We start from the raw sequence: 16,985 nt of genomic DNA, 5'->3' as shown, positions 1-16,985 counted from the left end.
GAATGAAGCCTTTTCTATCATATCTGGCAAAACTGTTGTGATACCTGCAATTCTTGGTCTTGAATCAATGCAAAATTTGTGTTATACTTCACCAAAAAAAGATCTATATCCCTTGTTTTCAAATGTAAGCTCTTTTCTACTTTTATCTAAAATATGTAGTTAATTTCCAGTTTTAAAACTGGTTCGTAAAGACTAGTGACCAGGAACATATGGATATGCAAACATTTGAGAGACTTTCAGAAGTCTTAGACACCAGTGCCTTCACAACGCAGCGCTTTCAGTTAATTCAGCAAATACCACTAGAATAACTTAATTCAGAACTTTTTATAATCCAGTCTTTTAGCCCCACAGCTTTATTGTAGGCTTCGAGGTTCACAGCTTTATATTGACAGTGATGACTAATTATACACTACATTATAAACATCCACAGTTTCATCAATTACAGCACTAGAATGTTGGCTTCTTTAGTGTTCTTGTTGAATCAAACTCACAATAGTGAAACTGGACAAGTGACTCAAGAATGGTTTTAATCAGCACTATTAATCCAATACCAATTGTCACAGGAAATTTATTCCTCTTAATGGCTCACTACTGAGATAGCTTTTTACCACAGCGTGAAATCTGTCCCTTTTGACCACACTTAAGGTGTCTGCTCATGGTACATTTTTTTGTCTTTGTTTATGCAATTCTTACAGTAATATTCAACTAAAAAACAAAACCCCCATCAAAAACCCCTAAAATAAGTGCTATTAGTTGGGACAGTTGTCGAAGTATTTTAATTTTCAAGGGCCACTATTGATACAAGTGTCTCTTTTCAAGTTTAACTTCGTATGTCCAAAGTCTTAACAAGCAACAGCTGGTTCTGACATTCTTCTGCAAACTAAGTAAGCCCTTGAGCTTCATAGAGAATCCCTGCCCAGTCTCAAAGAGTAAACATTTAACACAGAAGCATTTATGTTAACAGCATAACTCAAATCATCATGAATCCTTGCAAAAATATAATGAACGCATTTTCTTATGTTTCCAGTATTATGTAGGCCAAAATACTACTTGATTAGCTGCTGAATAAGAAAAACAATCAAATATAGTCAAAATCTGACAGTGCGAAACAAGCCTTTACATATGTATTCCGTTTATTATTTGATTTTTGTTTTCTTTAAACAAAGCATTAAATAGTACCTGATCTTTCATTCTTGCTTTTCTTGGTAGTGTGACTGCAATTTCTGTATCTGTTGTTATACTACCTATCCTCTGTTCTATTCCACAACTGTTCTCCTTTAATGCTGCTTCCACCTTTCCTGTAGAAGGAGCTGGGGAGGAGCGGGCTGAATCTGCAGGACGAGGTGAAATGCTTTCCATTCTCCTAGTGCTGCCACTATTCTCCTCCTCATCATCATCACTAGACAAAACAACTAAACAGAAAATATTAAATTCTCAACCACTAAATTTTTCTGTAACAGAAATTTTTTTTCAAATAATAGTTTAAAAGTAATTTATATAATTGTCCTGCAGTGCCAAAAAAGTCCACATGTATCATTATATTATGCTTTTATTAATGTCTATTTGGAATCTGCTTGCAGGTGCTCTCTCCCTCGTTTTTCATTTCTCACAACTAACTCTACAAAAAATGGGTATCATTAATCCACCTCTAGATGTAAAGCCACACTTTCCTTGGTTCAGTCAAGAATTGACAGTAAACAATGCAACTTAAAAACCAACAAGAAAATTATGACTGAAATCATTCAAATCAGTAGGACAACGTGGTCTAATAAAATAAGCACAGAACCAGAAACATAATTTCTCCTATTCCATCATTCCTGCTTATAAATTGAATTTACATACAGAAAGCACAAAAATTAACATTTTACAAACTGTGAAATTTAAATAGATGTGTAGTTCAAAAGAAAAGGGAGAAATTATTAAATAAAAATAAAATACTGCCTTCCCTTTGGGAGAATGAATAATGGAAATCTGCAAAGAATGCTTTTTCTAAAAACTATAAAGTGTAAGTCTTTTTTAAACAAACAAGAAAAAGATTAACAAAATAATTTTTGCTTTCCCCAATCTTGATCTTGGAGAGGACCTCTGCATACAAAAAGGAAATTATTAAAAGTTCTGTCCCCCTTCCCCAAGAACATATACACAAAAAAATTCCATGCAACATCAGTAAATGTAAACCTGCACAAATAGTTCCTTCATTATACCATATTTTGGGTTTCCAGCTTAGGGTTGTAGTCATAAAAAAGTACTTACTTGGATCATTTAGTTCAGACGGTCTTGTACTTCTCTGTCTTAAGTTTCCTGTAATTTTAGGATTTTTTGTCCCAGTTATAAGACCAACTTTCCCATTGTGTCGTAACATAGAATGTCCTACAACTTCATTACTCAGTAGAATATCTGCTGGACCTTTTCCAACAGCAGAACTATAAAACTTCTTTGTGCTGAACCCTGTACCTGAAGATTTTTGCCCTGCTGAATTCTGATGTATTGAAGAACGTGATAAAGGTCCCACAGATTCACTTAATGTCACAGTTTGTCTGGAGACTCTTTGCAAATCCTTTAGAGAAGCACTTTCACAATGTCGGCATTTGGTCTGATTTTCATTTGCCCTCCCACAATTTGGGCAATCAGTAGAATAATCAATCTGTTCCAAAAGGTAAAGGAGAAACACACACACAATCAGTAATTGTAAGCAGAAACATACCATTAACAAATCTTGCACTTAATTTCTGTTCAGAATGAATCACAGAATCATTTAGGTTGGAAAAGACCTTTAATATCATGGAGTCCAACCATTAACCGAGCACTGACAAGTCACCACTAAACCATATCCCCAGATGCCACATCGACATATATTTTTAAAATACCTCCAGGGACGGTGACTCAACCACATCCCTGGGCAGTCTCTTCTAATACCTGAAAACCCTTTCGGTGAAGAAGTTCTTCATAATATCCAGAGACTGAGACCACTATGTTAGCAATTACAGTAAGCAGAGAAAGCAAACATTAAAATACAGCTTGATTTTTTTTTTTAAGAAAATGAAAAACATTCTACCAGGAACAAACATCATTTGTGGCAATTTTTGAAAAAGTGATTAATGTTGGACAATTCGGATTTTCCTTCTTGCCTTTTTTCCCTTAAGTAATACACTGTTCAGATACATATATCCATCAGCATATATCCATCAGCAAGATCATCCAGTTATATACATTTCTGTAAAAAGAGTTTTGTTGTGAAATAACCTAAGGATCCACAGAGCAATGCCAAAGAGGACTCAAAGAAACCTCGTAGGTCAAAGTCATTTGTCTTTCCAAGATATTTTCTAACAGCCTGGCAAGTCATGCAGGAAAAATCACTCCTCAAGGGAGGGGAAAAAAAAAGAAAAGTAAATACATTGCTCGAGTCCATTATCTCCAAAAAGAAAACAGGACTTGAGGAATAGGAGTTCCCCAAACTCACAGGAAAGCAGGGGCTCAAAGAAAAATGTGTATCCTATCACTGCAAATACAGAGGTGTCTTTTGTTTTTCTCACATGTACTAGGTCCAACTTAATTATGTATTACAAGTGTAGAACTTGGACTTCTAAACCTAAGGGATTCAATACTAACACATAAACTACAGAATGTGTACCAAACTGAATACAGGACACCTCTAGAGCCGAAATTTAGTGCATGTTATTGTCTCCTGGAACACTGAACTCAAAAGGCATTAACCACTGTACTGTGAACTACTGAAGATAACAAATACCTACATCCCACCAAAAGCTCTTGAAATCTGGTTTCAAAACACAGTTATCACAATCTACACTACCCCCACTCCCAGCCACGAACACGCTTCCAAGAGTTCCTCAGGTGTGCGACCTTGAATCAATTCAAAACCCAAATGTAAAGACCAAAGTCATACAATGACAAAGTATTATTTTTACCAAATTTCTGCAACTTAACAAAGCTACGCATACTGTAGAGAAACAAAAAAATCCCCCAGTGTATAAAATATATCAGACCTTTAAAATCTGAGTGGTGGGAAGAGATATCAAGTGACATGAAAACGAGTTGTGCTTCAGTGCTGTTACCAGATGTAGTTCTTAGAAAGTTACTGCTTATCAAATTGAAGAATTTCAGTCAGACATTAAAATATTCAAGACAAGGTGCCAACTGTACCTGAAGGATCTTAGAGTAACTGTACCCCTCTACTTCAACCACACACCAAGAATTTTAAGCCAGTTTCTTTAATAACATCATATTAATTAACTAAATATACAATAGAAATGTGTTAGAGCAGTACCAAGTGCTTCCACCTAACAAAGAAATACAGTCTGAGTTACTTTCTAATACACAAGAGCAAGCACAAGCTAAGTATATACAATAATCATAGATCTGTGATTTATTTTTTTTTAATCAAGATCTCCTTACAGGAAGGTTTTCTTTGATAGTCATACAGTGTGACCTGTATGTGGGCATTATGAAACTTCCATAGTAACCTGTGAAGTTGAGAAAAATAGAGAGCCTTAAAGGAATTTCAAAAATATCTTACATCCAATATTCAGAAAAGCTCCTGACAAAAACATGTTGGTTGGCTGCATCTAGACCATAGAGAATACCATTTGGATACCCAAAAGAGCTAGTTTCACTGAAAAAGCAAGCAACTTAGTAAGAAGTACTTGCATTTTTGCAGTACTTTACTGTTTTGAGTACAGAAAATCATGAAATTATCAGTCTCCAGTTTACCAATCAACCATTCAATTAAATCAGATTCTTGTTCTTTTCAAATTCTTTTTCTGTTCAAATCAAAATATAAATATTTCATGGCTAGTATTAATATGAACATTTAAATATCTCTATCATTGTAACTTTTTTTTATTTGTGTAAATCTTCCTCCCAACTCCAGGGATTTTTAAAACATTACCTTGTTTCACCCCTTCAAAGTCTGCTTTTAAAATATGCATCAATCTTTAAAGTTAAGCCTTTACATGTTTTTAAAATCTAACCCACCTTTGACTGAGTTAAGCATTTTTTTGTAGCAGAAGATTGACTCAAGTCAGATTGATATGAATTGCAGTGACTTTTCTGTCGCACTTTTCTCTTTATTTCACATTCTGATTCTGAGTCTTCTGTATTTTCCATTCCACTGTCTAGGAGAGAAAAAATGCAAAAATGTTAACATTACATGCCCACTCATACGCTGTTATATTTATGATCAACTTAGTTCTTTACATACACTAACTTGAACCAAATATAAACACCTTTTTAAATTTCCAACAAACTACACTGCTTCAAGTGTCTCATGATTTGTTGTATGAGTAAGAAAAAATTCCCCAAAGTAAATTCAAAAATGTTGTTTTACTAATGCTGTCTCAGTGTCTCTCAGTGACAATTTGTATCTTGATATCTTTGGAGGAGGGTTTGGATTTGCAAGTCTATACTAACTTCACTGCAGATCAAATGGAAGGTCTGCTGCCAAATTAGGAGGGGATGCTAGATTATGCTTTTGGTAATCTTTACTACAGAATTACTGATGAATGCATTTAGAATAATTGGGAATGTTCTGTGTAATTACAATTTCACAGAATCATCAAGGTTGGAAGAGACTTTCAAGATCATCTAGTCTAACTATCAACCTGGCACCACCATAATCACCCCTTAACCACATCCCCACGTGCCACATCCAGACACCTCTTGAACATTTCCAGAGACTGTGACTCTGCCACCTCCATGGGCAACTTATTCCAAGGCCTAAACACTCTTTCAGTTAAAAGATTTTTTCGAGTATCTAATCTGAACCTTCCCTGGCATAACATAAGGCCTTTACATCTTGTCCTCTCACCTGAGACGTGGCAGAAGAGACTGCCCCCCACCTGGCTACAGCATTCTTTCAAGTAGTTGTCAAGAGGAATAAGGTCTCCCCTGAGCCTCCTTTTCTCCAGACTAGATACCCCCAGCTCCCTCAGCTGCTCCTCATATGACTTGTGCTCCAGACCCTTCACCAGCTTCATTGTCCTTTCCGGACACACTCCAGCATCCCAAAGTCCTTTTTAAAGTGAGGGACCCAGAACTGGACACAGTACTCGAGGCACAGCCTCACCAGTGCTGAGCCATCACTTTTCTAGTTCTGCTGTCCACACTATTCTTGATACAGACCAAGATGCCAGTGGCCATCTTGGCCACCTGGGCACACTGCCAGGTATAAACCAGCAGATTTACTCCTTCAACACAAGACACAGCAGTACAGTGAATTACAGTGTTTTATACTGGGGAATTCCTTTAAATACTGTAAGAGTATAGGAACACAGAAACCCATGAATTAAAATCTCACCCTGTGCATTTTAAGAAGGGGAATATGTTGTATAAGAGTGCCTCAATTAGATTTAAGGTAAAAGTGCTACTTATATTCCCTAGTTTAATTGCAGTCTCCATATTGGAACTTTTTTTAAGACTGTCTTTTTTTCAAAAGCTATGAATACTTTTTCAGTATACATACTGATGATCTCACAAACATCCTATCAGACCACATCTCAAAACTAAAGAATACCTTGTTTTCAAAAAAGAAACAATAAAAGGTGGGGTTTTTTTCTAAGTTAACTTACTTTTCAGTAGTACTGCTGAAATTCTACTTAACATTTAACCTAAAATGGCACAGCAAAACAACTTGTCAATGGAGATGGCTATGCAGCTGAATAGCAGGTTTACAGAGTGTATCTGTACTAACAAAGCTTAACAAAACACAAAAGTGAATTTTCTTTTCCAGTTTCACGATTTCCACACCTCAAGGCAAACTACATTTTCTCTATTGCACCTCCACCAATTTTCCCTAACAACAGTATAAGACTGCTTCAGCTGAGGTACAGAGCAGTGCTGATGCTGCTCTTCTATTAACTCCTTCAGTGTATCAATATACCAAGTGTTTGTTGGTTACCATGTCCTATTGTTCTCATACTAACACTACTACAGAAGTTCCTCATCAATAATTCACAAACAAGCTGGAGGCCTGGGCTCAGACTGGATGATCTCCAGAGATCTGTTCCATCTCCAGTTCTGTGACTCTAAATTTTCCCTTATTCCTCTTGTTTTTAAAGTAACTGAAGCCTAATTTAAAATTACTTATTACAAGACTGAACCGGTTACAGAAATCTGTCAAAAAGGGTAAAATGCTCACTTCATGCACAAACTTGTATAAAGCCAGAATAACATGATGTAAGGCTATAAATATATATATATGTACACACACACCCTAAAGGTTATGTAAGATTTGGCAACACACTCATATTCAAAAAATTATTCTGCTTAAAAGAAATGAGAACTCTAAAGATAACTTACCCACTCCTTGTGACCGTGGTAATCTAATGTGGTCTGCCTCTACTTTCTGAAGCTGAGGTGGGTATTCTTTTCTGGAAAATTAATTAGATGTATGGTTGTTCTTTCGACAGACACCATTATAATTTAGTCATAATTATACATGAACAAAATAAACCTGAAATGTATCTGAAAGCTCTGAATAAGTAACTTCTCTCTATTACATACTATTTGTACACTTTAAAAAGTATTGCCAGAATGCTAGGAACAGCCACAGTAAATGTCTTAGAAGTGTTTCTAATCTAAATCTCTTCTGACAATAATCAATAGTTCAGGAGTCTCTCACTTGCAGACCCAAGTCTCCAAATATTGAAGCCTGCATCTTCCCCCCCTCCTCATCATTCAAGAAATACAAGACAGATACTTTTAAAAGCCAAGAATAGAAACAAATATTATTTTAACATTAAAGTAGATTCCACAAGTTCCACAACCTAAAAAACAGGAAAAGAAGATGCAAAACAGAGGGAAGAGATCTGACATCAAAAACTGTTCTGGCCAGAAACCAGAAAGAACAACACAGGATAAAACATAGTTCCTATATATTTGTTTTTAAAATACTGTAATTAATTTAGACAAATTACTGGATAATAAAACTTCTGTTGGCGTAATTTGCATAATAAAGATATCACATATTTTTTGTGCAAATTACTGCAATATAAGGCATTACAGTAAGATTTCTTTAAGTTTCCTGAAAGATATTTTCAGCTCATGTACACATGCATCAAATTATGCTACTACCAAATTAAGATTCCTGAAGTTCACTGCATCTCGGTTACTTTTTGTGGCACTTTTCTTTCTCAGTGCTTCCTCTGCCCTGAAGCTGTAGGTTACTGTTCCTGTCATAACAGAAGATGGCATGCACCTGAAACACAGGAGGCCTTGCCAACAACGTCAGCAGAAACTGGTTTTATTGGCAAGTTAACCAATGGGCTGCAAATAGGCCACACACATCCCATCCTGCTACCTCTGATTACAACCAACAGCAAAGGGGTGAAGCACACAGCTGTAGGCAGTAAGATCGCCAACTAACAGCTTAATTTTGAGGACCCATCTGAAAAAAATTTGGCTATGGCTGATAGACTTCAGCACTAATAAAATAAGATTTTATTTCTTCCAGGACAGCATTTTTTAATGCATCAAATTATAAAAACTTTGAATTTTCTGCATTTCTAGGTAGTATTTCTCAGGGTCTTCACGTATTTTATTAACTAACAGCTGTTGTCTGACAAGTCATAATTACCTTTCAGTAGTATTTCATAACATGTCTTGTTTTGAACATAATCACTCTTAAAAAAATTATTTTCTAACACTGAAATTATATTTAAAAGGAACAATATTGAAACTATTTGTCATTTAATTGAAAGCAAACAATAAAGCAAATAATATGGCAGATTTAGAATACTAAAATTTCTTTTAAAATGTAGTCAACAATTCAAAGTCTCTGGACATTTCTAGTTTACAATTTTTCTTCTAAGAATCAAACAAGATTGTATTACATTTTTAACATGCAATATATATTTATCTTTTTAAGATTATAAATTCATTATTTACCATATACAGCTAAATAATTCTTTTAAAATAAATCAGAATACAGTAGCATTATCTACCCCTGCCTGAATTTTATGTTAGCAGCATAGACTCATATTGATACCTATTCAATGGCCAAACACTTGCAAGAATACAGAAGAGCTAGCAAAAAATGTGTATCTTTTTTCTCCTACAATACAGAATTGTTACTCATATGCTCACAATCAAGCGGTGGCACCCAAACCTAACTCACAAAAACCAGCTCCAATTCAACTGAGGCTTCCCAGCAAAGTTTAGCACGGTTAGCAATTCAAGGTCAGGCTTGAAGTTGCTTTGAATTAGAAAGAAAAGTGAAGATTCTGGATCCCTTTCCCCACCCACAACGTGGGGGAGCCCAGTTCTAGTTCCATCTCCATCTGATGAACCATTCTGACCTCTTGAAGGACTGAAGGACGGGGAGAAGGAACTCCAGCCACAGGGTTTTTCAGGCCCCGAGCCTGGAGGGGAGAGGTGCCCCCCCCTCCCCCCAGCACCCACGTGGTCCCATGGCAGGCACAGAGACAGCACCCCGGTGTAGAGAGGAGGCAAGAGGAGTTTATTGCTGGGGGGGTTACATTTATAGGGTTTAGGAGGATTCACAGAGTAACCAATTAGAAGTCTCAAGGGGCTTACAGGAACACCCAATCACAGGATGGGGTTAACAAGGTCCAATGGGAAACACCTCAGGACACCTTTTCCAGGACATTCCTGTATGGGAGATAACCTGTCCTGGGGGGTGTTGAGAAGAAGAAACACGTGTTTGCAAAGAGACAACAAAAGGCCATTTTAAGACATGTTTAAACAAGTTTCTAATCAGATTCACTGCTACAGAAGATGATTTCAATCACTACTTAATTTCAGATTTCATCTGAAAAAAAAAATGCTTTCTTGGAGACAGTGACAGCCCTCCCACATGGAGGCAGAAACACTAAGTGCCTCCTACTAGTTTCCTTTCCTGAAAAACCCACACACAAACAGGAAGGCAGAGCCCACCACCCCAAAGTTTTTACAGACTACAGCACTAAGGTGCCCCTCTCAGCACAATGTCTATTGCCATCTGAACACTTGCAGATCCATTAAGACCTTCTCCAGTAAAGCACTCATTTAATTGCATGTGAGTGCAGAAACAGAATGGAAACTATGGTGGTTTTTTAAATTGAACATGACACATGCTCAATTAACACGTTGTTAAACCCCAACCAAAACTAAGTGTTCCATTTCAACAAGAGTAACTGAAAGATCAAACACCGGAACAGATCAAGATGCAAGACTACCCACATACTGTGTCTAACAGTTAAACACCCCAAGAAATACAATAACAGTTAAAACCCCCAAGAAATACAATATTGATTGCTGTTCCTACCATCCTAGCAAATATTTAAAATATACTTTTTTTTGCCTGTTACATTTCCTAAAAATATTTATGAGATTCAGATTTTGCTTGAAGAACAAGGCTCCATTCTAAGAGGTTAAACAATTTTAGGCATCTCATTTATCTCATCCATTATAAGCACTTTTAATACCTTTAAGTACAAGGGAAGTAGACCAGTATTTGATAAAAGCAATCTCCAGAAGTAGTAAAGCATCAAACACAAAAGATTAATCACAGTACCAAGAAAGATCGGGCTTTTTCTGCAACAGACATGACCGAATACTGAGGCAGTCTGGATTGTGCAGAGTCATGAACTTTTGACATATCTTAACAGCTAAGTCCTAGAGTATTCTTGACCAAGCATGTTTTGCCCAGACAGAATGGTGTCGCTGATTTTGTATTTTAAGCAAACATTCATGATTACTGCCATATTCCTTTACTGATGGAATTAGACCTTAATATCTTCACGTCAGACTGCTAGACAGACCTCCATAACACCCCCTAGCCAAACTGACATTTTCACTTCATTTCTTCTCTAGAAAAACAAAAAACAAAAAAGGGGGGCAGGAAAAGGGCAGGACCACAATTTCTGGCTATGCCAGAAAGAAATAAACATTAAGAAACAGCTCGATCTGGGAATTTAGGAGACAGTGCCACCCACGATTTGGCACACCACATCAAAAAGCTTGCACCAACTCCTAACTTTGTTGAGGTGCAGGCTTACACAAGAGCTGTGTTTAATGTGCAGCCTGCCTCTTTGAGAGGCCACCTTATTCAACCTTTCCTCTGCTTCTGTACGCTACTATTTGGAGATACACCACTGCAGGCAAGCTGTTGGTTTTTACATCATTACACAAAAGAAGAGTAAAGCATGGTAAGACTGAAGCATCAAGCTGCTGAGGTAAGATTTACCTTCAGCATGTCTTACAGGAGAAACAGAGTGAAAAAGTCAAAAGCTGAAAAGAAAAGGAGCAGCACTGGGAACAGGGTTTTTAGTACACAGGTCAGTAACCATATCTGGCCCAGAAAGTCAGGAGTTGCAGCTGTACTTATCATGAAAGTAATGTTGAAAACCACATTAAGCAGCTCCTGCCTACATCATCTTGCCCTGCTAGGACAGCAACAAAAACCAGGGAAAGAAAAAAAAGAATGCATCCAGTAGTATTGGATTAAGAAGCAGCAGGTACCCCCATGAGAAAATTAAGATCACACCAGCATGGAATGCAACCCTTGTCTTCTATGCCATTCAGTGACACTAACCGGCTGGTGAGTTTGATAGTTCTTTTAAAAAGTAACAAAAGGCAGTAAACCAGAAAGGCTTCATTTTATTACTGAATTTGAAGTAAATTTGGAAAATCCTGAATTCACAAAGAACTGTGTTATTTTTATCATTAATGGTTAAACATTATATATACTTGTTAAACAAATCAACCTGGTATCAAGCTCATACTGCCAAAAATCACCTACATAGACAAGATATTTATAAAAACTCAATGAATTCCTTACTGTCCACAAAACATTTCCACTAACATACAATTATAAACTACGTATGAAGAAAAACAATTGTATGGTATTTCATACTGCTAACAAAATATTAACGGCAGTAAACCAGTGAGAAACGAGCCTGAAATGAGCAATCAAAAACCAGTGTGTCTGTTTTTGCTATACATTTTCTGTTAATTGTTTTAACATATATACTTCATGAATATACACAGTAATGCAACAAAAATCTTTAATGCTATTCAAACCAAGCTGAGACGAGTGAAAGTTGTTAAACAGCCTACTAAGATCTGCTTCAGAATCATTCTATTACACAAAGTTTGCTGCTTTACCAAAAGAATTAGCAGAATGCTTACCTAATTTGACATTGGTTATATGAATAGAGAGATAAAGTTCCAGTGGAAATGCACCTCAAGTTCACGTTAACACAGCATTACTTAGAGATGAATGTAAAAGTCCTTTTTCAGTCAAAGAGAGTAAGTGAACCACAAAAACAGAGCAAAACACAACCAACCCCCATTACACATAAGCAGATATGATTTCCTGGATTAAATATTCTTTAACTAGCATTGCTACAGCACTCAATCAGTTAATTTACTTAATGCTCATTGCCATGCTCATTTGATCAACAGTAAGCTTACCTTTCCTTTCGGTCCAGATTGCTTAAAATATGAAAAAAGAAAAAAACATATAAGATGCAAAGCCCCATATGTGTCGTACATCACTAAATGCAAAGGTTATTAAATATAAGCTATAACTGTTCCATTGTCTCTTGCACTCACTGGACTAGTTTTCAAACAAGCGCTATAATTTTTTATCGCATTTTTGTAAGAGTAATTAGAAATGCACAAATGTTACTTCAAAGACAGTGACAGTCAGTGGTCTAAATAATACATTGACTTGAGCCTTTTTCAGTGTGTAAAATTCGATTAATTCTGATCTTAATCTGGTCATGTCAATTCACTTGCAATGTAGAAGATGGTAAGACAGAATCCTAATACCTGAATTAAGATCATGCCTCATTTCCAATGACAGATTCATTAAGGTTGGAAAAGACCTCAAAGACAGAGGCCAACCATTAAAACAATCCCCAATTGCCATATGAAGCATTAAAAAAAATTATGTAAGAACTTGTTTCTAAACATTAAAAAAAATATTTCAAGTGTTTAATTGAGAAAAAGATTTCAGAAAGCAGACCTTAAATATTTAAGAAACCACATGCAAAAGCTAGAGAAAAATAGACAGAAACCTCTTTCTGAGGTTTGGGCTAAAAAAACAGTCTTACAAAATATTTAGGAACTAGTTTCACAAGCATCTCCTTTAACGTAAGTTAACATAAAACAGAATGTAGCTGATGCTCACAACTCTGGTCCTCTGTATACCAAGACTGATATAAAAACAGATCTAACTAAGCATAGCATTCAGACAACCTGAAAATAGCATCTTTATGTCTCCTGTCTTCAAAATTTGCAATATGGAATGCTGCAAGCTTTTAATCAACTTGACTGTTCCTCCCAACCATCAAAAGGCTAATGACCTTCTGTCACATATGCATTACACTAACAGTGTTCTAAAACAGAACAAATTCAAATTGTTTCCTGTTTTACTTCAGTCACACTAAAAAGAATACTATTATTACAGAGTAATAAAATCTCATGTTCCTTTTCTTTTCACAAACAAAACACAAGAACAGAGTAAACTTTAATTCTCTTGTTACTCAGAAAACAGCAGGAGCGGAAGTAAGGCAGGTAAGAACATAGTCATGATAATCCTACAGAATGCAGTATGAAAACACATTCCATCTCCACAGTGCTCTGGGAAGAGAGTAAAAGGACTTCAAAACTGAATGTGACCACAGCAACTTAGACTGGGGTGCAGGTAATCGGCCAGTGATGTGTGAAGGTGGGGAAAAATTGCTTCTAACAGGATCTAGCCTTCACAAACAATAAACGCTGCTTTTGTGCAGGCCACATCTCAGTTTTTAAATCCAGTCAGATTCAAACCATGTCTGCATGGAGCCATATCCACTATCTTTGTATCCTTGGCACAGTTAAGACGAAATTTGGATTACCTCTTTATAGGTGTTGTAAAGAATCTCACTCTGAAGGAACACATGCTTAATACTAGGGAAACTTAAAGGCAGGAAAGAAATTCTAGAATGCCTTATACGGTACACTGTCAATATATTAGATGCCTCACTTGCTTGTTTTAAAATCCCTTATTAATATAATAGATTTAAATGAATTCTCCTTTTTACATATCACAAAGATTATGAAATTAGAACCTCGGACAGATATAGGAATTATAATGATCAGTGTCCCTACCAATTGCTTCATGCAGCTCATGCATAAAATTTCTTACACATGCTGTACATACTTGCTATTTCAGTGCCAAGTTTTACAGAATAGTCAGTCAATAGCACAAGACAAAACTATGTATCTATTAAATGAAGCAAAATAGTTTGAACTAACTACAACACTAGGCCAAGCTATATCTGAAAATCCGTTGTATCAGAAGTGAATAAATTTTAATTTAATCCCCAGATTCCACTGGAAAAAACATGAATAATATTCATCATAATATTACTTTGAAATATCAATTTTGTTGCACTAGAAACTTTATTTTAAATATGAGTGCAGCCGATACTCAGCCAGGCTTTATGTTAACATGCACATGCAAAAAACTTGCAGAAAGAGGTAAGAAATACAGTACAAATCACAAACTTCAAATTCAACTTGAGAGATTACAACTAAATGGCATAATTAGCTTGCCCCATGTGATACTATCCCCACTCAAAAAACCCAGTATAAATAACAGAAACTGTTACATCAGTGCCAGAGACTCAAACTGCTCAGAACTAATCTAATCATGTTTTTATTTTTTGTTATCCTTTCAAAAATCTACCATAAGTTTATGTACAATAGATTAGGTTAGATAAAATTATTTTCTCCATATTGTTAGCGATCACCACACCATAACACAATTCCACAAATGCAAACAAGGAAGCCAACTCTGAGCTCTAAGGTGTTGTGGGGTTTTTTTCTATGTTAATTTACAGGTGACACAATTTCCATGCTACGAGCTTTTCTGTCTCAATATATACTTATAATTTTATTCTTGGTTTGCCACTCACATTTTCTGCATATAGTCCTTTTTAAGGAATCACCATCACAGCATTTACTTTTAAATTCAATTAATGCCTAATGTCAGTAAAGACCAGCAAAAAAGGATAAAAAACTCCTACACAATAAAAAATACATTACCAAAAAATATTACACATTTCATATGGAATTGTCTTGACAATTCCTTACCTTTAAAACTCCAAAATGTTCCTAGCATAAGAGTTAATTTTCTGTTGCTAATATAAGTGAATTACAATAACAATCCTAAAAGAAAACATACTAGAAACACTCAAGATGACTACTATCCAATTACTTCACCCAATACTCAGGTTATGTTATTGTGAGAAATACTTCTTGATAAATTTGAGAGGGGACAAAGTCATCAAAGCAAAACTACCTTACTAAATTAGTCAGCTGTGCCCAGCATCTCTCTCCAGGGACACACACACACTAAAATGTGTGTTATCTCCTCCCCGGCCGGGGGTGGTACCTGTCCCCTTTCCCATTGGCTGGGTACTCAGGGACTCACATTCTGGACCGCCTACTTTGCCCCAAGTCTCCCTCCCCCCTTCATCTTCTGCCTTTTTTGGCAAGTCTTTAGCATAACCTTTCCTACTGGTTCTTAACAACTCTTGCAGATGGCAAGGAACAGTCTAAACCACATCTAAGCAATAAGCAGCTACAAGTAAGAAACAAGGGTTGCCTCTCCCCCCCCCAGTCACTCTGGCTTCAGCAAAACATTGCTTGACTTCTCACATTATGCATTAGCTTGCTTTCTGCACCAAGTCACTACCCTTTTTTATTTCACATTACACTGTAGGGTTAAAAAGAAGCAAGTCCCATAGGCAAGAAAGGCAATCAGGCAAGTTTAATATCCCCTGAAGATTAAGAATCTCTGGAGCAGGCTGAAGAAACCTATGGCACTCGACTTGGTAAGATGAATCCATCTTGACTGGCTGTTTCAGAGAACCATCTCACAACAAAGCTTAATCAAATACACCAGTATTATCAAGGTCAACATTCAAAGCAGTCTTGCATGATTATGCTTACTTCAAATCATTTTAATTAGCACTGAAGATCAAGATTTTATCCCTCAGAATTACAAAAAAATCCAAACTAACAGCCCCCACACACCAAACAAAAGCAAGCACAAACACAAAAAACAAACCCCATCAGAAAGGTAAGGGCATGTATGCTTAAAGATGTGCCATACTTTACTCAACGGAAACTTGATAATATTCTAAAAAGGACTTCATGCAAGAAAAAAAGGGCACAGCTGGTTCAGCCTAAACCACACTGATAACATAAACTTCATCTTTCAGTTTAATTCATGGCAAAAACTCTGCCAATCCTTCTTAGTCATCCCAGTCTTGCAATGATTGAAATAAATGAGAGAAATATAAAGAGAAGAGAGATACCTACTACTGCATCTGCTATTACTAAGGGGTTGGAAATGTCCATGCTATATAACATTTACAGACTACTGTACTGTTTGAAATGGAAGGAGGCAACAATGGTCTAAGTCTTCAAGGACTGGACAAGACAGCAGCTCTCACATAAGGAAACACTGACAGAGTTGAGGTTGTTCAGCCTGAGAAGTGAAGGCTCCAGGGAGACCCTACTGCAGCCTTTCAGTACTTGAAGGCGGCCTGAAGATGGGGACAAACAGTTTAACAGGGCCTATTTCAACAGCATAATGGTTTAAATCTAAAAGAGGGTAGATTCAGACCAGGTAGGAGAAAGAAGTTCTTCACAATGAGGTGGTGAAACACTGTAACAGGTTGCCCCCAGAGGTTGTAGATGTCACATCCCTGGAAACATTCAAGGTCAGGTTGGATGGGGCTCTGAGCAACCTTGATCTAATTGAAGATGTCCCCGCTCACTGCAGAGCAGTTGGACTACATGACCTTTTTAAAGAACCCTTCCAACCCAAACTGTTCAGTGATTCTATTATACTGTGACTGCAAAACCCCTTTTTCGCTCTGTTTCTTCAATGCCAGATTACACTAATACATGTTTGGATCACATAATTTATTCTCATTAGTATATGGGCTTTGTTCTTCTGAAGTTAGCAA

At 36.5% G+C, this 16,985-nt stretch overlaps 1 protein-coding gene across 5 annotated transcripts in view; it reads right to left on the bottom strand.

Annotated features, from left to right (window-relative positions):
* Positions 1-16,985, bottom strand: part of SENP6 (SUMO1/sentrin specific peptidase 6) — a 74,165-nt gene that overhangs the window by 24,095 nt on the left and 33,085 nt on the right. For 3 of the 5 annotated variants that reach the window (XM_017825817.1, XM_017825793.1, XM_017825824.1), the window contains exons 6-10: positions 12,430-12,450; positions 7,315-7,385; positions 4,993-5,132; positions 2,254-2,644; positions 1,180-1,412 (exon numbers count right to left, since the gene is read on the bottom strand). In XM_017825817.1, the coding sequence (XP_017681306.1) occupies positions 1,180-1,412; positions 2,254-2,644; positions 4,993-5,132; positions 7,315-7,385; positions 12,430-12,450 (856 nt within the window). The remainder of the gene's footprint in view (positions 1-1,179; positions 1,413-2,253; positions 2,645-4,992; positions 5,133-7,314; positions 7,386-12,429; positions 12,451-16,985) is intronic. The other 2 variants (XM_017825809.1, XM_017825801.1) reach the window with 2 other exon arrangements.

The sequence above is a fragment of the Lepidothrix coronata genome, unplaced genomic scaffold (genome assembly GCF_001604755.1).
Source record: "Lepidothrix coronata isolate B3197 unplaced genomic scaffold, Lepidothrix_coronata-1.0 Scaffold4, whole genome shotgun sequence".
NCBI classification, from domain to species: domain Eukaryota; kingdom Metazoa; phylum Chordata; class Aves; order Passeriformes; family Pipridae; genus Lepidothrix; species Lepidothrix coronata.
The sequence above is the reverse complement of the archived record's forward strand: the minus strand, read 5'-3'. Positions and strand labels throughout refer to the sequence as shown.